At 44.1% G+C, this 22,719-nt stretch overlaps 2 protein-coding genes across 3 annotated transcripts in view; one reads left to right on the top strand and one right to left on the bottom strand.

Moving 5' to 3' along the window:
• LOC126560212 (protein gurken-like) overlaps positions 1 to 22,719 on the top strand; it is a 473,091-nt gene that overhangs the window by 160,103 nt on the left and 290,269 nt on the right. The gene's annotated exons all lie outside the window — the stretch shown is intronic.
• LOC126557499 (uncharacterized) lies at positions 11,589 to 14,957 on the bottom strand. Its single transcript, XM_050213298.1, has 6 exons — positions 14,550 to 14,957; positions 13,521 to 14,057; positions 13,387 to 13,452; positions 13,243 to 13,317; positions 13,064 to 13,123; positions 11,589 to 11,903 (listed from the first exon to the last, which is right to left on the bottom strand). The coding sequence occupies exons 1-6, from the start codon at positions 14,955 to 14,957 to the stop codon at positions 11,589 to 11,591; spliced, it is 1,461 nt and encodes a 486-aa protein (XP_050069255.1).

The raw sequence follows: 22,719 nt of genomic DNA, 5'->3' as shown, positions 1-22,719 counted from the left end.
GAGTTTTGTGAGGGCAGAATGTTATTTTGAACTTCTTCTTCTTTGATTCTACAATCGCGAGAGGCCTACCATTACTAGCTTCCGTATACTTTGAACTACGGCGTAGCTGGATAGTTGGTCCTGCGTACGGATAAACTACTTCTATTCTGTTTGTTGTGTTCCAGCTCATTTACTTCACTAAATGTATTTGAATTGGGCCTCAAGCTCTGATGCTTTGAGCATCAGACATTCCAATCGTAGAACTTAACTCCACCTCCTTCTCCCCCAACTCTGATACTACGTCCCGTAAACTCAAAAAAAGCTTCCACCGGAGGTCGTTTTTATGAGGTCCCATAAGGTAATCATTCTAAGGCAATGCCGAAACGATGCCGTTAACAGGCAGCCGTTACGTGTGTGGAATAATTGACGGCGCTGCCAATCCGCCTGCCACCACTCCCCCCCCCCCCTCCCCTTTCCCTAACGCGCAAACGCAGTTCTGATAGTATGACCGGAACGCTTTTCGGTCAAACAAAAAAAAAAAACGCAGCCCAAAGTGCGGCTCACAACACGTTTACACGCCGCCCCAAGGATAACGAGCTATACAGACCGTACCGTACGGTAGCGTGTCTGCTTTTGCCGTAACGAAGGGCGGCAGAAGCGGGTCTGAATAGCTTCTTTGTTTTTGAGCGGGTGAGCTGCTGGGTGGACGCGTACATAAACTGCTGGAATCGCGCGCACACACACAGGAAGTTGTTTTGACCATCGGCCACCGTGGCTAATGCAAATACCATTCCGACGAGTGCGGTCGGCGAATCAGTTCGAATCACTCAGCCACAGGTTTGAAAGGGGTTCGATTCTCGTTGATCGGGTGTGGAAAGGGGGCCCGATCGCTTATCACGCCCGCTTATGCAAGGCTGTGTAATCGTGTGCATTGTGCGTTAGCCGTGGACGGGTCACTTGGCGAGTGTAGGAGAAAAAAAAACTGGCGTACCGAACTAATGAGCGATCGCGTAAGCAGTACTCGGTATGAGAGGGATTATGAGCTTGTTTTATTGCTGGCTAAATTGCGCATGCCTGCGAGTGGGCTGTATTAGAAGTTGGCGGTGGGTGGATCATAGCAAAAGATGGGAGTTCCAGAAGGTTTTGGAAGCTCCAGATATATTTCACGGGAGACGGATAGTAGTAGTTGTGACAAATAGGCGTTTGACAGACGCGTTGAAGTAGGAAGTTTAACTTTTTGGGTGAATTATAGTGGCTCGGAAAGTCTACTGAAAGTGTTTATCCGAATTCTCAAGACTTTTGAACTTAGTTATAGACTTACCGCTCAGACATTCTTGAAATTTAGAGAAGTTGTGCTCTTGGAGATGTAATAAAGCAACTTTGGGGCCAAAATGATTTCCAAGAACAAAAATTTTTATTTGTGATAAAATTCTAGTCAGCAATACGGCCTGGCCGTCCCTTATGAATAAAAAAAAAAATAAATAAATAAAATTCTAGTCGTAAAAAAATCAGAATCATTCGAGTTCCTCAGGTTTGTGGCCTCAGAGATTTCGGAGTAGAACTCAGGGGTCCTCAAGAGCAATTCTTACAGTCAGATAACGTTTAAGGGTTAGAAAATTAAAAGGAAAGTTTGGTCAAGAGTACCGGCAATAATACACAATCATGTTATGGGAGATACTTCACAGCAACTATCATTACAAAATGGTATTGAGTTCCAAAGTTTGGTTGGTGATATATTGGCGCTGTAGACCACCATAATAGATTCACAACCAAATTTTCACTTCTTCATTCTCAGAGCAAACCTGCCCAAAAATATCATTACAAGACATTCTACTCACACCCCACAGGTATCACTCTCCAAAACTACCTTAAAAAAGTACACCAGCTTGACAGCTGTCAGTTTCCTTTTCATCACATTCACACGAACATGGATCGCTTTTGGGTTTTTTGCCCAAAAAAAAAAAAAAAAATAGCAAGACGTTCCAGTTGACGTGTAGCACACGATCTCTGTCCTAACTTACATCACCTACCATTTGTTGGTTTTATTTTAGAGTTTGTGGTTTTTTTTCCCACCTGCCATACAAATTACCTTTTCCGCGAGATAAACACATTAGTGATTTGGCGGGGTTTTTGTGTTTTATTTCGGCTTTAGTTTAATTACTATTTTCACTAGCATGCTGCATAATGGCCAACTTCAACTATCGCTGGACCAGATTGCAGAAGCAAAAAATGACAGAAAAAAAAACATTCCATTTAATGTATCCCAGAGATGGAGCCAAAAAGAAGCAACAAATTCATGCACAGCATTCAAGGGATATACAGACATCTTAACAAAAAAAAAACACGCACACACACACACACACACACACATTTTAGAGTGTACGGTGGTGACGCCGGTTTGACGATAATATAAGAAATTACCCAGTTACGCAGGGCATCATGCTCGTAATCGAGCCGAATTTCGGGCATGATGTCATTCACTTTCGCATCATGTCGCGGCGGCATGTGACAAACGTGTGTATGTGTGTGTACTTACCTTCTTTTTCTCGGTTCCTCCTGTTTCTTTTTTTATTTTCCGTTTTGTTTGAGTTTTTGACCACTGTACGTAGCAGAAATTTGTTGGTACGGTTTTGCCATTTTAAGTGTGTACGGCACGAATCGAGCCCCATCGTAAAAGTGCTCGCGACTCATACATGAGAGCCATTAGAACGAGTATGGTACGCGATGGGTACGAAACGATCTTTCGCTTCCATTAGTGGATAGTGCGATGGCTTACCTAATCCGGGTGTATGACACGTCTCGTTTCTCGTTTAAACAATGTCTGGAATGAGTGACGGGACAAGCTGACCATCAGAATGTTGGAATGAGACGTTTGATGATTTTTGTTGAAGATTTTTCTAGTTTTTTTTTAGCAAGGCAAATAGTGTAACAGTTCTGCTATTGTATTTAGCATATTTTGCTAAACTAATAGATACTAATGCTAACAATACGGCGTCGAGCCGTCGTACTCAAATATAAATAATAGATACTAATGATGCCTTTGGCAGGAAATGGAATAATTAACACAAACAAATGAGGAAATGATTCGAACTCTACCCAAATTTACTAATTATTGAGGAGCTCAGTTTGCTATTGTGAATAAAATTATAGCATCGATTAGCAAGTGTCTTTTAACACATTATATTTTTATAGCGATAATAATTTTTATTTAGCAATACGGCCTGGCCGTCCTTTATGAATAAAAAAAATATTTACAATACAATGACACCAGATTCTTTTTGCTATAAAATTTAAATTTTAATACCAATTCAATACACTACAAAAGAAAATATACATTAAACGCAGTAAAATAATCTTTTTTGTTGCTATAAAACTAACTTCCTTTTTATATCACAAAAAATGATTTGCTGTTAGTGATAAAATATATTTTCCATAAAAATTAAGTGCCAAAAACACCCTGAAGTGAAACTAAATAGGTATCAAACGTATTAAATCGTGAGATGCGTTAGAAAAAGGAAGAAATTTTCGCAGCATAATTTCTCTGTCAAATGCTTTAAGAAGCTGCATACTATTATGGATAATCAAATTGTTCCATTTGTGCTATAAAAAAGGATTGTTTTATGAATTTGTTTAGTAGTAGTCAGTATGTTTTATGAGTAACATCAAAGCACCAGCTTTAAGGCTGTTTTTGGCATTCAATTTTTATGGAAAGTATATTTCATCAAAAACAGCATTTATATAATTTTTAAACTGATATTTAATTTTAAAGCAAATGTTTTTTGGTGGTGATGCTACAGCTGCACCGATTGTCAAACGGTAGGAAGTCAAGTAAGCCATCCGATAACTGGCGTGACCTTAGAATATCATCAATATCATTATCATCATGACATAGAAATAGATTATCCCAAGGTTCCAAAGCATTCAGTTTATTGAGCTTCGACTTAGTAATGTTTTATAGCAGCTTAAAAAAACTTAGTTATCCTTTTTATTGATTACAAACCTTAGGCAGGACTCCTTATGGCATCCTGATGTGTTATTTGGTTGATTGATTAATATATTTTCATTTTTTTCATAATTTCATTTGAAAATTTCAATACTCCAACAACTCCTTTTTCATGCTATAAAAAAGTTATGGCAACCAAAACCAAGCTACTAATCTCTTGTCGTAACCACAATCTTTCGGCTAAGACGTCAAACCAACCTCGCCCCTCATTTTCTAATGAAGTTGAAGAAATTTCCTACGGCCAAAATCGAAAGGGAGCAAATTAAATTCATCCATCCATTAGAGTGTGTCGCGGCGTCGTAAGTACAGCGAATCAATTCCGTTTACGTAGCCCTTTGTTTAGGCACCAACAGGTGGTTTAATTGTTCGGCACAGAAACACAATAGTGTCCTCTTTAAAACAAGCCCGCCAGCCAGTTTAGTTTATGGCGCGTTGGGTGTTGTGACGAACACACCGTGCACAACCTGTCCAAAACCAAATCGTATCGCAACGGGATAGCGATGTCCACGCCGGATGAATTAAGCACCATTGCGATTTCCATTGCAAAACGTCTCACTTTCAGTCTCCGGCCAGGCTGACGAAATCTGCGTCTGTACCGGTACCACCAAAATCGTGATCGCGTAAGACGGTGTTGTGCATTTTTCCTCAATTTGTTTTCTTTTTCTTTTATTTGGGGTGTGTGTGTGTGTGTATGTGGTGATTTTGTCTCGCTGTTTAGCGTGTGTATACATGACATGTCTTTTTTTTTTTGTAGTAAAAAAAATTGTGTTTGGATCACTTCTCATCGCGAGATCGCGTCACGCTAATGATGAAAATTTCGGTGGCCCGTTGCGCTGCTTGTGTTCTGTGACGCGTTGCCGCAACGTCGATCACCAGTTTTTTCTTCTTCTTCTCTTTCTCCTCAGACTGTTGCTGCACATGAAAGCAGAAGCTCATCAGCACAACCGGAACGAATCGGGTTGCAGCCGACTGGTGCGTTCAATCTGCTGCTCCTAATTTGCTGCGATTTGCAAGCAAAAGATGGTGGATTTGGCTGGTGGATGCTGGCAGGAACGAAATTGAATTAGGCTGAAGAAAGGGCAGCCTTGTGCACGCTCAATCGAGGTGGCCAAGTGTTGCAAAATGTTGTGAGTGTGTGTGTGTGTGTGTGTTGCAAAATCGTTGAGAAAAATCCATCGTCGCCGCGAGGGTTCGTCGCTGGACCTCCCATCGGAGTTGATTGATTTTAAATCAAACCGGCGTGGCTGTTGGGGCAATGCGGCAGAATGAACTTTCGCTCATCGTCATCGAGCATCTTCACCGGTTCGATGCACTCGTCGGCTGGTCCCGTCAGGGACATCGTGCTAGCATCGCTTACCGAATTGCCAACTCGAGAAAGACCGGTGTGTTGTGTCGGGCGAGAAGTAAAAAAAAGCATAGAAATATGAGAAAAAAAGCACATAATTATGTCAGATCGTCGCAAGCAAATACACTCCGGTACGGTCGGTCGGTCATCACCATCCTTCGATCTCGGTTCGATCCGAAAATTAACTTTTAAGCAAGCAATAATGAACCGTGCCAAACTGCGGGGCAGGTATGAATGATTTATCGACTTTTCTGTACCGGCGCTTCTAGCTCAGCGTCAGTAGCCACGCGTGTTTTTTTTTTTTTTTTTTTGCTGTTTTGCTTCTCAAAAACGATTGGTAATTTATGGTACCCAAAACGGGGTTACACCATACGGACGATCAACGAATCAGCCGAGGTCTTAAACGGATCAAACAACGTCCCCGTCACATGTGGTGGCGCATTAATTTTGCCAATACACTGTGATTACTGCGTATGTGGCGAATGCTTTGTACCAAATAACTTGGACAATTAGATGCTTTGGTTTCGTTTAATGGAAACTGTGTAATGAACCATTAACTGGAGAGCTTTTTAGGTTTTGTTCTCCTTGAAAATAGAAAGAAAAGAGAAAAATTAAACAGGAGGAATACGATTATAGATAAAATTTAAACTTTATGCTATTAGAGAAAAAAGAAGAACATTTAAAAAGAAAGAAAAATTATAAAAGTATGGATCAAAATGATTGTGGAGTGTCAAAAAAGTCATAAAAATTGAACAAAAAATCGGTACGCAGAAATGATATGACCTGATCCCGACTGAAACGCGAGGCCAATACAATTGGATTTAGGATCAATTTGACGAAGACAAAACATCTGCTTGCCAGAGGCTCTAATCGTGAAATAGCCCGACTCGGAAGAAGAGTATAAGTTGACGGCGACGCTCTCGAGGTGGTAGAGGAGTTCTGCTACCTTGGTACGTTCGTAGCTTCGGACAACAACGTAAGCAGCGAAATCGTGCCTACTAAGGACTCTACAAACTCTTGCGATCCAGAAGACTCCAACAACATGCCATTGCACTCGCCATTTTCGAGCGGCGGGTGCCAAGGACTATCTTTGGCAGAGTGTACGAGCAGAGCCTGTGGCAAACGGTTCGTTGGCTGGGGCACGTGATGAGGATGCCGAACTCATGCCCCACCAAGAAGGTGCTCGTCAGCGATCACAGCGAGCACAGCGAGCTGGTTGGCTGGATCAAGTGGAGTCTACCCTGTCGGAGATCGGATGCAGCCGTGGATAGAGGACTGCAGCCCTAGACCGAGTTTCCTGATTGGAGACCTGGCCATGTCGATGTGACGTGCTCAATCCTGAGCAGGCCAAGAAGAAGAAGATGATGATATGACTGTTGACTGACTGTCTCACTATTTACTTTTTACTTATTTATGACTCACTCTTTTTGGATTACAATTTAGTAACTCTTTATCCCGAGTAATGACTCACTGTTTTTGGATAATATTCCATCAGTCCACCGGAGTCTGATGAGTCTTATTCATTGCGCAATTCCTCTAAAAATCTTAGCAATACCTTCCTTTTGAAGACGCCCAACATGCTCTTACAGGAAGTCTAGAGCAACTTCTTCTTCGTCTTGGCTTAACGACCTCTAAGGTTACGCCGGCCATCAGATGGCTTACTAGACTTGCCGACACCACGTAGTTGGATAATCAGTCCTCCCGACGGGAGGACGGTCCGGATAGAACTGGAACCCCGGTCCTGCCGCTTGAAGATCGGCGCCGAATATGATCAACAAATAGTGTCCAAGGAGTTTCGCAGCGTAATATCTAGATATCACATACTCTATGCTAATGAAACTCTCCAAGATTCAAGAGGCTCTAGAAGTTTGCTACGTTCTAAATTTCTTCATTAAGAGTCTCAAGACTTTTCGAAAACTGTTGGTAAAGTCTGTCTAAGAGGCTGCCTTGCATAACATTCAGTTTACACCTCTTCGGTCAATCAAATTCATAATCGCAACAGAAACAGTGCATTACGTCATTAGCTAAGCATCTCATTGAGTTCTATCGATCCTATCATTCTTATTGCCCACAAAAATGGTTTTATCTTTATCGCGATTGATCAGAATGTGGCGTTGGAAAGCAATCTCAATGAGTAATTGAAATGTGATCGATACCAGCAAACCAAAAAAAAAAACCCCTGACAAAATCAACATTCATGCTGCTGACGTCATGAAATCTTGGTGGCACGTACGCAACGCAAATTGTTTTCCTTTTGATAGATATAGCGCTATTACTACTACTCTACTGTAGTACGATTTCCGATCAATTTGTGTGGAAAACTCTCGCTGAAACAACATTCTCGACCTGCGTAATGATAGCCACCCGCACGCTTGCTTCATTTCAGCTAATTTTTTATATGTGTATGTGTGTGTGTGTGTGTTTGTGTGCTACCAATTAAGGAGCACTATCTGACAGTTAATAGCCCTCCGATCGTTTGCTGACGCTCTGTACTAAACGAGCTAGCAAAAGGAGGAAAAACGTGCGCTTAGATCTAGTTCTGATAGTGATGAGGAGAGAATAGGAATAAAAAAAAACCACACACTGAAGTGTACTTATGAAGCGTTCATTAGAACGAAGTCGATGAGGCAATTTCAATAGTGAATATGTCTTGTTCTGGTTGTTCTACTACTGGTAAGGGAGCGTGAAGCAAAATGACCCTACGGGAACAAGAGACGTATGTAGTCTCAGAGACATAAAGGCTCCATAAGTAAACGAAAAGCAAATTATACGGGAATAAAGGGCTATACAACGTTGACAAATAGATTAAACATATTTTGTTATCGTACACAAATTTTGAAATAACTGCCGATGATGCAACTGCATGCCAACTTATAGAAAAAAAGGGATCGGCAACATTATAGCCATAATTATGGTTTAATTAAATTCCGTAATAACCTTTCTTCTAGGCTTAATGACCTTCTAGGTCACGCCGGCCATCTAATTAGTTACTAGACTTACTAAAATCGAGTAGTTGGATAGTCACTCCTCACTTCGTTGCACCGTTCCGAATGGGATTTGAACCCCAGTCCTGGCGTTTGAAGGATAATAAGATAAAAAAAACCTGTAATCAAGCTACGAATGAAAAACAGAAAAAACGTGTTAAGAGTTTGTTTTTTTTTAATGTCTTGTTTGTCTCGTCTAGTCTCAAAGCTGTAAAGCTTGAGATGCGCTAAACAAGATGAGAAAAATATTTCATTTCATCTTTTTTTGTGCCAAGAAGAAGAATAAATTATATTTTATTTTCTCAAGCCTTTCTCTACTCTAAATAGTTATACAAAAAAGTTAAAAAAATTAATAAACAGCTTATGCTTATTTATTAAATTTGTTGATTCATAACTTTAAAGATTTTACAAAAATAGGTAGCCTAATCATTTTATTCTTCTATGTACAATATAAATGAATGCAGCCAAAAAATTGTTATATTTGTACTCTTAATGGAATATATACATTTACCAGTCAAAGATTTATCAGTTTAAGATTTACCAGTCTGAATGATTTTTTTTTTTTTTTTGTAAAATGCTGGTAATTATTAATTCATGTTTTTCCTGAATGCCTTTGCAAAAAATCAGCGATTGAAAATATTTTCAATCAAATCAACTCATTGTAGTCCTTTTGGCTCCATGTTCCATTTGTGCAGGTCGCGTTATTCTTGTCCCTAGAAGTCCTCCATATCTTGCCACAGTTTCTTCTCTATCGTTATCTGCCGCAACTGTAAGGTAGCAATTGTAGATCTTGCTACACACTGCCGACATTCCACCTCGACTTGCAGCTAATTATAAAGGCATTCTTATTCACCAACTTCTTCTCCAAGCTGCATCTAACATCCACTTTTACTAGCAGCGAGTGTGCCGAGGTGCCACGGGATAGGGCAGGGTTTTACATAATAAATTAGTTATCTCCACCAAACCACCTCGCCACCAGTCGACGAGAAGGTGTTCTTAGTACGAAAAAGATCACCAACGCGCCAACGTAATGCTCGCATGCTTGCACGCTGCTAATACAGAACAGAGGGCGACGGTATGTATCGTGCGCTAGAAACAAAAACCATACCGTGAGCGCCGCAAAGCCCGAAAGGCCACCGTGAAGGTGATGGACATCTTTGCAGTCAGTTTGTGCACGAAGCGCAGCCTCACCTCAGGGTCAGGTGAGCAGTAAGGTCAGCCGAATTGAACAGCCGGAGAACTGGTGTATGTGATGCACATGATTGGATGAGAACGAGACGGAGTGAGTGAGTGCGAGGGCGAGAGATAACAACGCTAACACGAGTAGAATCATCACTTTTTATCTCAACTCACACGAGATTGAGGTTAATTGTGCGCACGATTGTGCACAAACCGTTTATGAGCTTGTTTTCCGAACCATGTTTAGATCAAACTACCGATCTGCCGCTTCCTTCTACTGCACTTACCGGTAAGAAGCCAACGTCACTATCGCAAGGGCCAGATCCCTTGCGAAGTGCAGTCTGATTTTGTTTGCTTTTCAAAAACTTCAAAAAGGAAAGGCGGGCTTGATAATTGAATGCTTTTCAGCGTGGGGCATTAGTCAGCATCACCAGTGGGCCCGAAATGCCCACTCAGTTACGTTCGACACATTAGCATTGTAATCGTGCAGATCGGGAGAAATGTGTCGCTGCCGCTAGTACATTAAACCACTTCACCGCTAATGCCTTAAAATGGGCGTTTTGGCGCAAGGACTTTCAGGCCTGTCAACAGCTTGTTGGCGAGGTGAAGTGACCCTGTGAGATTTATTTTGCTTTGAGCGGTAATTACAACCATTAGTGCACCGCTCACCGAGTCACTTTTCACCTAAAGTGAGGTTAGAAAGCGAAAGTTAGAGAGAGAGAGAGAGAGAAAGAGAGAGAGAGAGAGAGAGAGAGAGAGAGAGAGAGCGGAGTCCATGTTTGATAACGAGTTGGAAATCCTCCGGATGACATTTATAACGCTGGATGCTTTGATGTTTACAGACAGAATTTCGTCAGTTGCGGTGCTGTTTCAACCGAAATCCATTTACTAAGCTATAGATGCGTTCACCTACACATGAACATCTGTAAGATGTACTACGGAATCGTATCAATTTGGAAGAAGAGTATCACTGCTTAATTCACGCACACACTCCGACGATTCACAGGGGAAAAAAGTCAAACAAAACCATCCAAAAATGCGCAATCGAGTGAAGGTAGTAGAAAAGCAAACGAAAACCCACCCCACACAAAACAGCAGAAACAAAACGAAGGGTACCACGATAGCCCGAATAACCCATCAATCTTACGTAATTCGATTAAATCAACAGCCAAACGTGTCCATCCAGCAGTGCCAGAAAAGCGATACCGGGCGAGCTGGGCTAAAAACACCTGAAAACAATAACGCACCGAGAGAGAGGAAGAATGCGAGAGAGAGAGAGAGAGAGAGAGAGAGAGAGAAAGCGAACGAGCGCGAGTGACGAAGAAAGAAAGCACGAGAGCGAAGCCTTAGTATAATGTCTCGAAACAGTTTATGGTTACAGATGCGCTCGCTACTGCCTGCTTGTGGTGGCAATAAGGTGTGATAACGTCTGCTTCTCGGCTAGTCGGCAGCACGTATAAAACGACGCTGTTAACCAGATGTCCGTTTCGCACGAGCGATCGCATCAAGTTGTTGCCGACTTTCTTTCAATGGAATTGGTTTTGATGATAGTACAGAGTTTCTGGATAATGGCTGAGTCGTATCTGTACTCAGCACAAGACGATGTAGACAAGTTTCAGGTGCAGCTGATGTTGACACAAGCTGAAGTCTAGTGGGAGGGTTGTTCACTTGGGTTTGGAGTCACCGCTTCAATCTTGCATGGGATTCGACAGCTTTGGGTCTTGCAAATCTGTCAAATCCCGTACAAAATTTGAAGTAATCGTGCGACCAAAGATCTTACGACTGAGCAGTGACTCCAGCCTTAGTGACATAGCCTTAACTCGAACTCGAGTAGTTCATCTCGGAAACCTTGGTGTTTTATCTCAATGGCAAACAAAATAAGATGTAAAAAATTCAAACCATCATTTACTACTTCATCATCACACTCTAAAACTACGTTGTACTACATTGTGTGCCTTCTTGATCTACTAAATGTAGTCCTCTTGAATTTCGCTCTCGATCACGCTCTCCAGAATGCATCCGTCGGGAGCCTTGACTTTCATTTTCCCGTCAGCTCTTAAGCAGACTGACTGTTGAGTCTAGAATGGATAGCTTGCCATTACATAGTCGGATGCGGATGATCACCAGACGAGCCACTACTTCCAGCAGACGATGCTCCGGACGCGTCAGCCGAACCTTGCGAGGAACCACCGGACGAGCCGAGTGATGCATTCAACACCAGACTCGTAATACCACCGACCACCGACGACACGATGTTACCGATGAAGGCAAACAGATCCGAACCACCCTTATGCTGGCAGCACTGCTCCGCATCACTGTTCGGGTCAGCTTTCCGTTTCGCTTCTTCCAACCCGGTGAAAAAGTTCTCCACGAACAGCTTTGGCTTCAGCGGAAGATTCTCGTCCTCTGGGTCCTGCGAAAAAAAAAAGATATAGAGAAGGAAAGAGGGAAAGAGAAAGACAGTAGAGTAAGGAAGAGGAATGTTTGTTTGATGCTCTTAACAGGTGATCCGGCGAACGGTTACATAAATCCCCAATCTTATAGCCAGGTAGCTAGGCTAATAAGTGTCGATCGGGATTAGCAAAACATGTCATAAACTTCCCGTGGCTTGGAGCAGTAGTGAAGGGAATCTGACACAAAACTCCACAATCGCGCCGCCACCTTACACTACCGCGCGAGGATTGTAATTAAGCTTCGGGTCTCGGCACAGAAATGGTCAATTGGAGGCGATCATGTACGTCTCATGTTAGACCTGGCAAAAGCGACCATTAGCAACCGTACGCCATCATCGTCAACAACAACGCACTCATTGTTCATCATTACTGGCCTATGACCACACCAAACGCACACACACACACACACACTTGGCACCCGTTACCAATCTTTCTCTCCCTCTCTCACTCGCTTCCCTCCCCTTGTAGGTATCTGCGTCAAACAAGCAAACGCCGATTGCTGCAGTTTCATAATTTAATCGTAAATAATATGCATTTGTCTTCCGTGTGATGCGAAATGCGAGGGCCTGTGTATGTTTGCGAGGAGTTTGGAGCGAGGCGCAAGGGTTGTTAAGTTTTGCGACCCACACCACCACCGGCCACCACCTACTACTCCACTTCTCAGCAGGCTTCAAACATCAAACCACGCATCGGTGATGGAGCGTGTCATTCCGTGGCCCGTTTAACCAGCGTGTGGTATGTACATGCAACGATGCAACAGATCTACTGTGAGCCTCATTACCGTGTATGACTCCCCCTCTGGTACCTGGTACCCCTCAGGACGACCTTTATGACGTTCGAAGAGGCATCGTAAACGAAACCTGACAGTGCTGGTTGCATACCCTGCGCACTACCCCGCAACAGATCGCAACAATGTGTTGTGCATGCACAAATGTCAGGTTTGAGAGTGAGTGAGAGATTTGAGGAGTCCCTGGCGGGACACTTGCTCAACACTTGCGACCTATACGGATGCCATTTGGCGTTGCAATGTAGAACTCGATTTCGGAATTCTTGATGATCGGACAAGTGACAGAAAGAGTGAGGGAGAAGAAATTGGAAGCGCATGGAAGATGATACTTACTGAGCTGAGCGCAGCGATAAGTGCCCCGAGGAAGTTGCCAAAGAACGCACCGTTCATGTCCTGATCGTTTTATGCGACCGTTTGCAATTGGGAAAATAGATGAGGGAAGAAGAAGGTAAAATGCAAAAGTGGTGTTAGATTGATGATGAGCAACGTGATTGGAGGTGACCCGTACATACCGCACCACCGCCAGACAGACCCTCAATCGCGATGCCGACGTAACTGCCGAGCACTTTGCCAAAATTGTCATCACCCTGCGCACGGAAGAACAACGACACGAAGGTTTTGTAGATAATGGTTTGTGTTGCGTGCTGTCAACTTACACCGAGCAGTCCAGCAATTAGCGAAGTTCCCGTTCCAAGCAGACCGGGAACATCTAAACCTCCTGGCTAGAAATGGAGCAAAGAATTTGCTGTAGAACCGGTTCGCAGCTGCGGTGTGGCTCGACTGTACTTACCCCAAACAGATTAGTGACGACAGCGGACAGGGAACCGATAAGGGCACCAACATCGGATCCTTCATCACCACCACTCAAGCTCGCAATCAATCCGACCAACCCGCCCGGACCTTCCTCCTCTTCCGACGATTCCGATTCCTTCGATTCGGACCCCGCAGCATCGACCGACACGGCGATCTCATTCGTTGCCGGTTCCATCTCATCCTGTCGCCGACTGCGGAAGATACGCTCCAGGTGTAGCTTCAAACCAGCCTCGACAAGATCCTCGAAGCGTACCGGTTTCGGCAGCGTCGTTTGCACCAAGAGCCGCTGTATTAGCTCACTGCCAAGCGAGGTCGCTAGGTTCGTTGCTTGCAGTCCGTTGGAATCGCCAAAATTTCGCACGACACGCTTTAGATGGGTTGCTAGCTGTCGGCGCATATCGACCAGCTGTTGATTGACCTGCTTCTTCATGGTGGCAGTTGACGATTCCGTGGTGGTACCGTTGGAAACTTTCATACCGATCCGAGGTGTCGATCGCTGCCCGGATAGCATTTCCTAATGGAAAATGGAATGAAGCGTGTGTTTGTGTGTGTCTGGATGAAGGCGCCAAGTGGAATGTGCAAGCAAGGAAGACAAAGCAACGCATTATGGCTACCCAGATGCGAGATGTTTTGTGCGTTAGAAGCAAATCAAAAGACTTCAACACACCAAAGTGACGAACCCCGTTTTTCTCTCTCGAACGCAGCACTTTTGCTGAAGAAATCCAAACGGGTGCGGTTTTGTTTTTGTTTCGGGAGGTGCGAAGAAAACTCAACACTCTTTCCCTCCTCTCTGCTCTTCTTCTTGCTTCTTACACCCTCTGTTTTATCGATTAACTCCACTGATTGGCAATTGCGATAGCTTCAATCAAGTCTTTCCTTTTTTTTTCCTACTTTTCTTCGCGTCGCATTCTCGGGCGTTTTGATTGCAAAACCAAAACATTTAAACGATGCAACCGCAAGGCTCGCACTAAACTAACATTGTCTTTTAACGGCACATTCATCTTACCTGTGTGCGGGCGACCAGCACTCGTCTGAAGTCTCCGGGTGAGGTGTCTGGCTTTAGCGGTGAAGCGGCCAATTCAAGCCCCGTGCCAAGGATCTCCATGGCGACTTGTGCCCGCTGTAACGTACCGGCAACGGCACGCTCTACCCGTGCCTGTTGCTCAACCGACGACTCATCCAGTTCGCGGAGCAAACGTTCCAAGCGCCGTTCGATGGCGGCTTCCGCTTCGATAGCACCGAAAACAATCCCAAGCGTACCGAGCGTACGCAACGGTTGCGGTGCTGTCGGTGGTTGATTGACGTGCGCTCTGGTGAGTGCAGTTGATGGATGAGCTGGTACACCGCTGGCAGGCAGGAACAGTAGCACCAGTGGCAGTAAAGCTGCCTGCAGGATAACAGCACCAAACAACATTTCTATCGATCGGTCACAGTGTCGTCCGAAGAACTACGGTGCGTTCTGAGGTCGGTCAAGGGTTTTGTACGGTTGCTCCCACCGTAGTTCATGTGAAGTTATTGCGATATACCCTGATATTGATTTCAGCACAGCACTGTGTCATCGACTGTCCGGGAACAAAGCGTACCGGGGGGATAATTGATGGGTTTTGGGTCGACGGTGACATCGATCGATCGGTACGCGTTTATTGCAAAAAACTGTGATGAGTGCATCATCTGCCTGCATCGATACGCACCATCAGGCAGGCAAATTTTAGCCCAGGAAAGGGCTTGAAAGATTGAGATTAGATCGATTTGCTGCTTGTTTACTTTTTTGTTTAAGGCATGAGCTGGAACCGTGAAAGGTTTAACAAATTTTAAACGTCTTTGAAAGTTCATTGTAGTTATGACAAATTTATCCACTATTCATATTTGTTCAGATAAACAATGTTTTATCAGCGTACAACTAGCCGTTAATGTCAAACACGTGTAAGAAGTATAAATAAGTAAGTAGTATAAATGGCTGTTTGGCGATCGTTTACTAAACAACGTCTCAGGACCTTCAGATTACTTAGGTTTTGCTCAACCTAAGTCTTACACGGCCTACGCATTAGGGTGAAATGTAGGAGTTCAAATCCCATGCAGACCGTTACTCCATAGTGAGAACTGACTGTCCAACTACGTGGTATCAGCAAGCCTAGTGAGCTATTCGATGACCAACGAGTAGCGGTCCCAGCGGCCCTTAAAATCGACCAAAGATTGTGCTAAACTACAGCAAGCTGTCTCGGTGTTCAACAACTGGTGCGTCCTCAACTGTTTGTCTCTATGTACCGAAAAGTGTTTCGTTTTTTCCTTTATGCGTGCGAAATCAATGGTTAATTATGATTATTATAAAAATGGCGTATGCGTTTCAAGAACTGCACAAATGCGCGACCTATGTGTTTTACTTGACTAAAAATTGACCCACGGACTTTATTACGACAACGTTATCAACCGCGCCAATAGAACTCCAGGATTCATATTCAAACTGACTCGTGACTTTGACGACTCCCGGTGTTTAGAAGCTCTGTACTGCTCGATGGTTAGATCGCTCCTTGAATACTGCTCACTTGTGTGCTGTTCATACACTAACGAATGGATAAACGGGTTTGAGGCTGTCCAAAGAAAGTTTCGCGATTCGTAAGTATAGTTCCTCCCTCCCATCATACACTGAGCGTTGTCAGAGCCTTCATTGACTCCAACCTGATATCATCTTTTGAGTATATAGATTATTAGTATGTCACTGTGGTCCGGGATATCACAGCACATATCTTCGTCTATTGTCTACTTTGGCGATCGTGTTTGATACTGTTCAGAAAAGGCTTGGTACTAAGCTATGCACTCTCGGGATATAGATCTTAATAGGCAGTACTTCTCGTCCGGATAACCACACTCTTGGAAGCCTCATGACAAAGCCTCTGAAAGGGTTAAATTACCACAACTATACTTAAAAAATAAATCAGAGTCCCTAAAACTTTGGGTTTCAAGGTTTTTCTCATAAAATCAAGAGTTCATTTGTAGGGTGTATCGGATATCATCTCCAATGCAAAGAACTGGTGGAGCATCTGACAGCGGCCTAGAGTATTAAGACAGAATTCATCATCAATATTGTTATTTCAACGACGATTTGCCTTGTTGAAGGTAGTCCAGACAATTCGCAGGTCTATTAGCCTAATGTTCCAGTTTGAGATCTACTAGAAGACACACATGAGACCTGCTTTTGGATTCAGCAGCAAGTCAGCAAGAAGGGCATAACTCCATGCTGCAACGAAGTCGATTTTGGGGATATAGATCACCAAAAACTGGACTTCTCGTCTGGAAAACTCAACTCTCACAATAAAGACCCTAAAGCTTTAAATTGCCAAATGAGAACTATCGCTGTTGTACATTCCTCATAGTAGATTCCTCAAATAATCCCTTACGTAACATACGGGAGAGATTTAATACCGAACCGAGTATGTTGTACATCCTCCTTGCTCCCGATGAAACCATTTCATTGATCGGCATCAATCATATTAAAGTGAGCACAAACGCAAACAAGCATTCATAGCATCTCCGACCATATCTCCTCTTAGAAAACCTCATGCAAGCTTTCGATTTTCTTTTCATTAAACGACGATCAGTATGATGTGTCTGTTGAAAGCTTTTGCTGTTTAATGTAAACAGCGACCTCTATAGCGTAAGGTTGCTGCGGTTTTCAATGAATTACATTTATTCCATCAAACTGCATCAACAATCGCAACATGCAATCATCCATTACTAGCGCAAATATACTTCACCCAGCGTGATGCACATACGGCCGAGCCTAACCCCGAAGAGCCTGATTCGTGACCGTAGATCGTCAACGGTGTGGAGAAGCCAACTCGATTCGACTTGTAGATGTTTAAAAAATATAAAATTTCACACGCACTACGACCTGCGAAGGCTTGTAATACGGGGCTGGGCCATGACAAACACACAGCACATGCACACACACACACACGCTCTTATGATCGCCCCCAAAACCAGTTGAATGAGTCTCGCGCTTTTCAACTGATTAACCTCACTAACCGTGACCTGAAGCGGTGGGATGTGAACGGTGCGACTGATCACGATAACCTACCCAATGCAGGATGATACGGTGTCATCTGGATGTATGACGGAGTGACATATTTATCCCTTCAAAGACAGCAAAAAGCGCAAGCGAAAGAGCGTCACCAGGTCAGGTCATCGGCGCCTCAGTTGGGTGTGAGCCACCCTGGAAAGGGGGGGTTTTGCGTAACGCTGGTCCGTTCTTCCGTTGCCAAGCGCCCACACCACGGGACCACGGCTTGTGGCCGGTCACGCAAACTGTAATAACGTGTTCTTGAGCGGTACCGCTCACCGTCTAGAACCGGTTGGTCTAACCTGAACCGACGTGCCGGGGCGGTGTCTCACAAGCTGGACTTTTTAAAAAAGGGAAAACTACCACCTTCTGCACTGCTCGAATGCAAATGCGAATGAAACCATTTCGGTCTTGCAGTTGAACAAGCAAATGCCAAATAAAAAAAAAAACGCCCCAAGATGGCGAAACAATATCAACCCTGTCTTGCACTGGTGCCACCTGTGACACATTGGGCAAACGTTCATATCGAGCGAGGTTATAATGCAGCGTGCGCACTGTTCGATGCGCTTCACTGCCGACCTTTGGAATGCAATTTTTGGCCCCCTCTAATGGTCAGTGAACTTTCGAAGCCGCTCTTTTGGAAAGGTTTTTTCTACATTCTTTTCATGTAGAACAACTTTCTAGACCATTAATAATACTTATCCGTCCTAAAAAAAAAAGGGGTAAATCTCTGCTAGAAAGCACTTAAGAACTTTAAAGCCTTCTGAGGTGCTGTTGAAAACAGAAAACTCGATAATAAATTAAAACCATCCATCCTCCCTGTTACCGAAGCGAACCCTCGTTCGCCCCACCCCGTGGGGACAAGGACAAGGTTCTTTATTTTTATATTTTTGAGCCACCGAACCTGCACGGCGCATTGAAGAAGTCGAAACGTCATCGTCAACCAAGAGACTGTTTTTTTTTTTTATTCGTGACGCCCTTCATGGGGTGCGTTTATGTCGCGGGTCTGGTGGACGCTGGAGTTCACTTTCACTTTCTGCTGACTGGCTGGCTGCTGTATCACACACGGACACGCTTTAACAGCTTTAGAATGCGATCGATCATGTAAATTACTTCGGTGTATGTGTTGCACTCTTTCTCACTCTATCTCCCTCTCTTTCGGGTTTGAGTTAAAATGAGGCCAATGAGAATGAGAATTGTCCTACAAAATAAATCATATAAAAGCGATTTTTTTTTACAACGAGATAAACTTTACCACAGAAATATAAAAATTTAAAAACTTTTTTTTTTAAATAGACTCAACCCTGCAACACGAAAAATGTTAAAATAACACATACATACTCTTAAGGCTTAAGCTTTCACAAAGGATCGTTTAAAGACCTTGACCGTTTGAGGGAAAGGGGTCAATTATTTTTTGGGTAGATTTTTTGTTCCCCGCCAAAAACCAATTTACTACCCATGAGACATCTATGTATCGATTGTTTAATTTAATTTTTAAAAATAAAATAAAAATGATAAATTTGTGTACTAAATTGCTTGGGGTGTTGCTGTGGTTGATTCATCAAACCGAGGGAGAAGGTTCGTCGCTTACTTTCTCTTTACACGGTCTCCGTATGTGACCCGGCCTTGCATGCGGGTTTGGCGGGCGGTGGATTGGGGTTCCGGGGGTGGGTAGACGAGTGTGTCATGATTAGTTTTTATCAATTGAAGATCTTTTTTTTTTCATAAGACAGGTAGAAACGAGCGAGCGAGAGCGAGAGAAAATCTCTTTTAATTGAATTAATAATCTTTTTTTTTCGAAGCTTTTCGTTCGACTTTTTGAAGCGCTTTTTTCCTGGCCCTATTCTCATTTCTTGCCCACTAAAATATCGATACGATCAATTCGGTGGTAGCCAGCACGCTCTTCCCTTTGCCTTTACCTTCTTTTCATTTATCGCTAGCTTCCTCTCGCTTACTTAATAAAACCCTTTTTTTCCTGCTGCTTCTGCTGCTTCACGTGACGGCTTTCACTCCCTTCGTATGCGGTAAAGATGAACACCGCGGCCTGTTTGCCTTTCTTTGGCGCAACCCGTTCCACCCGCACCCAGCAAAGTCACCTTTGTTGCGCAGACGTGTTACTTTTGCTCGGTCCTGCTCACGTCGCGCGGGCGCGAACGAGACGGGCACCATTTACGGACATCCGGCGACATTCGGTTTGGCTCGGTTGGGGGCCCGATTCCGGGACGGAATCGGCACAAAACCCCGGGCAGACCGGACGTACGCCCAGGATCGAACGATTCAGTGTCCGCCGGGACTGTGACGTGATCGGTGTTGCATTCGTCGTTGTGCTTTTCTTTTCTTTTTCGGGAGCCCGTCGTCTAGCGCGTTTCACTTTCCCTTTTTTTTCTCTTGTTACTGCTGTTTGTTACACTCCGGTTGCGCAAAACGGTGCGCCTAGTTGCAACGGCCCGGTGCAAATTCGTTATGCAGCACAAGCACATTCCACTATCAAACCGGCAAAAGCATCCTCATCATTAAACTAGGCTGAAGGAAGCTGTGTGAGCCAAGCGACGTAATCGCCAGCCTTTTGTGGAGCAAACGGATTTCGCGAAAACGACGACGGCCACCGCAACAATAAACTGCTGCTCTTAAGCAAAACCGTTCCACAAACCGCTATCGTCACTATTACGCTCGCGCTGTGTCTGTGTTTTGGTTCCCTTTTCTTCATTTTGATTACTACTAGGAGAAGAAAAAAAACAGTTTTGTTTTCGAAGAAAAAAGCTGACTGAAAGAAAGCTAGCACATGCGAAAGATTACCAGTGTTTTGGGACGAATTTTTCACGCAGACTCGATTTTCGATTAGTGCTGTGCCGCGTTCCGATCTCCATTTTGAAATTTGTGGAAGAAAAACAATACAACAGACATCCGTTGACGAAATTTTAATCGATATACGATTACCGCCAACCACGCTAGCGCTAGAGCCGTGCACGAGCGAGAGTAAAACGTTAAAGCTAGCAAGAAAACAACACTCAGCTAAATTAAAAGTTTTGTGAAACCTCCCTGTGCGCGCGTGTGTGTGTGTTTGTGTGTTTGTGTGTGTGTGATTAAAATTTGTGCACAGTTTCGTTGTGACGTTACGCCTTCCGGTGAGACGTGAGTACGCGGAAGCAGCTTAAACCCCTCATCCTTCCCCCTTGAATCAACCAATCAAACCATAAGGTAAGCGATTTGAAGCACCAAAACAATCGGGTTAACGCTAAAACACTTCATTAAACTTGTTTGAAGGAAGGGAAGAAGAAGGAGAAGGCTGATGGGTGGAAGAGGGGAGGGGAGTAAAATATTATAGACAAAAGAAAGCGACCAAGGGTAGGCCTGGGGACAGGGGGTGATAAAATCGGATCCTTCCTATTGTAAACGTAACGCCGAATTTTTTAACACCTCTTCAAGCATTACAAGTACCAGTTGTTGGGGAATAGTTGTATCTGTGTGTGTGTTTGAGGGGATGAAAGGGTAGCAGTTGGAGGTGGAAGGGCGGCTGGTAAACCGCCTATGCCGTATAACGAGTGTACTTGCAAATGCTGTAAGGGTTTAAACGATCATTTATGTTTCCGCACTAGACCCACGTTACGTGCGCGGCTTGTATAAGGATCATCCAATAGTTCCTCCAAACAAGAAGAAAACCCGTATCCTCCCGTTTTCTACAAGGTCTTCGCAAGCCACTACACATAACAAAAACTCAAAAACATTGTAAAACTCCAACACACGCCCTCCTAATATGGGGTTCGTCGCCTGTGCTCCTTTTTAGCAGTCTTTCGTTTTTGCTCCGCGTCTCCCTGAACCAATTTCACTCGATTGTGTTTTATTTTTCACGCTGTACACGCGCTCCCTTTCACTTTGTGGGTCACCGTTCGCGTTGCTGGAAGGTTACAGCAACCCGATACTTGGGAAAATCTACCCTCAAAAATAAAATTAAAAACTCGCTTCAAGGTTCCAATATTCTTCAACGTGGAACGTGAATGCAAAGAAAACGTACGATAAAGGCAAAAATCTGGATCGTGCTACTATCTGCATGGTCGGGTCCCGCCGGTGTTGCAACGCATTACAAACTATCATGACTAGGCTGCACAGCACAAAAGACACCGAGTATCAACCGATTGTGGCACAGCTTTTGTTGTGGTTTTGTCATCATGCTCTACTACCGCGTGCGGGATGACACTAAGTTACGTCAGGGTGTTGAACTTTTCGGGATCGGGAGAGGTGGGGGGGGGGGGCAGGGTGTGGGGAGGGTTTGTTAGGGATGCTTCGGGTCTCCTGTCTCGACTAGTTCCGCTTCCTCGTGCGCGAGTGAGCGGTTTTGCGGTTTGTCGGTCAACTCGGTGGCTCCCGAACCCGAGATCTCTGATGTCACCGGTTTTTCGATCACGCAACGGTGGAGGTTATGTGTCACTGACTGTTGGCGCGTCTTCGCCGCGAGATGAACCTTTTTTTGATAAGGATGGGTTTAAAAATCAATTTGAATTTGGAATTTGATTATTTCATCGCATCCTATGATTTTTGGGTTGCAGCGCTTCAAGTACAGTTTGTCCTATTTAAAAGACTTGGCACCTGTTTCGGTCTTTCGGTGGTTTAGGGACCGGGCTTTACACGGCAGTATTGGGGATCAAATCTCGCCTTAGTGAGGACCCTCTACCCATCTACGTAGTATCGACGGTTCTAGTAAGACATTCAATGACCGGGCGTGACCTAGCAGGGTCATTATGCCTAACAGAAGTAGGCAGTTGTTTACTAGGCTATTGTTCGTATCACACGTCCCCAATGCTATTAGTTTGGGTAGCAAAATGCAGCAATAACACTCTTTCCCTAGTGGTGCGATCGATTTGATGGCGCCTATTAATTTGTTGTTAGGTTTAGATGCCTTTTTTTGGTGTTTTGGTTCGTTAACTCTCCTCTCTCTCACACACTCGTGCTGTTTCCTCCCTTCCCATATTCCGCTGTGCCCTTCGATTATTCCTTCCTCACTCCTGACGCATGCGAAACGAGATGCAATCCGTTGAGATGGGTACACGGCTGCAGGGCTGCCTCGAGACGCAGAGAAGGACGAGCACAGCTGATTCTGCAAAGAGGGAGGGTGTGTGTGTGT

Source organism: Anopheles maculipalpis, chromosome X (genome assembly GCF_943734695.1).
Source record: "Anopheles maculipalpis chromosome X, idAnoMacuDA_375_x, whole genome shotgun sequence".
NCBI classification, from domain to species: Eukaryota; Metazoa; Arthropoda; class Insecta; order Diptera; family Culicidae; genus Anopheles; species Anopheles maculipalpis.
Note: the sequence above shows the minus strand (reverse complement) of the source record. Positions and strands in the feature narration are given on the sequence as shown.

Bases quoted from the DNA above. Each gene is read 5' to 3' on its own strand.
- LOC126557499 (XM_050213298.1), bottom strand. From the start codon at position 14,957: ATGTTGTTTGGTGCTGTTATCCTGCAGGCAGCTTTACTGCCACTGGTG. The intron at 13,124-13,242 runs GTATGTACGGGT...TAAAACGATCAG, and splicing joins GTCTGTCTGGCGGTGGTGCG to GACATGAACGGTGCGTTCTT. The intron at 11,904-13,063 runs GTAAGTATCATC...TTTTTTTCGCAG, and splicing joins TTATCGCTGCGCTCAGCTCA to GACCCAGAGGACGAGAATCT.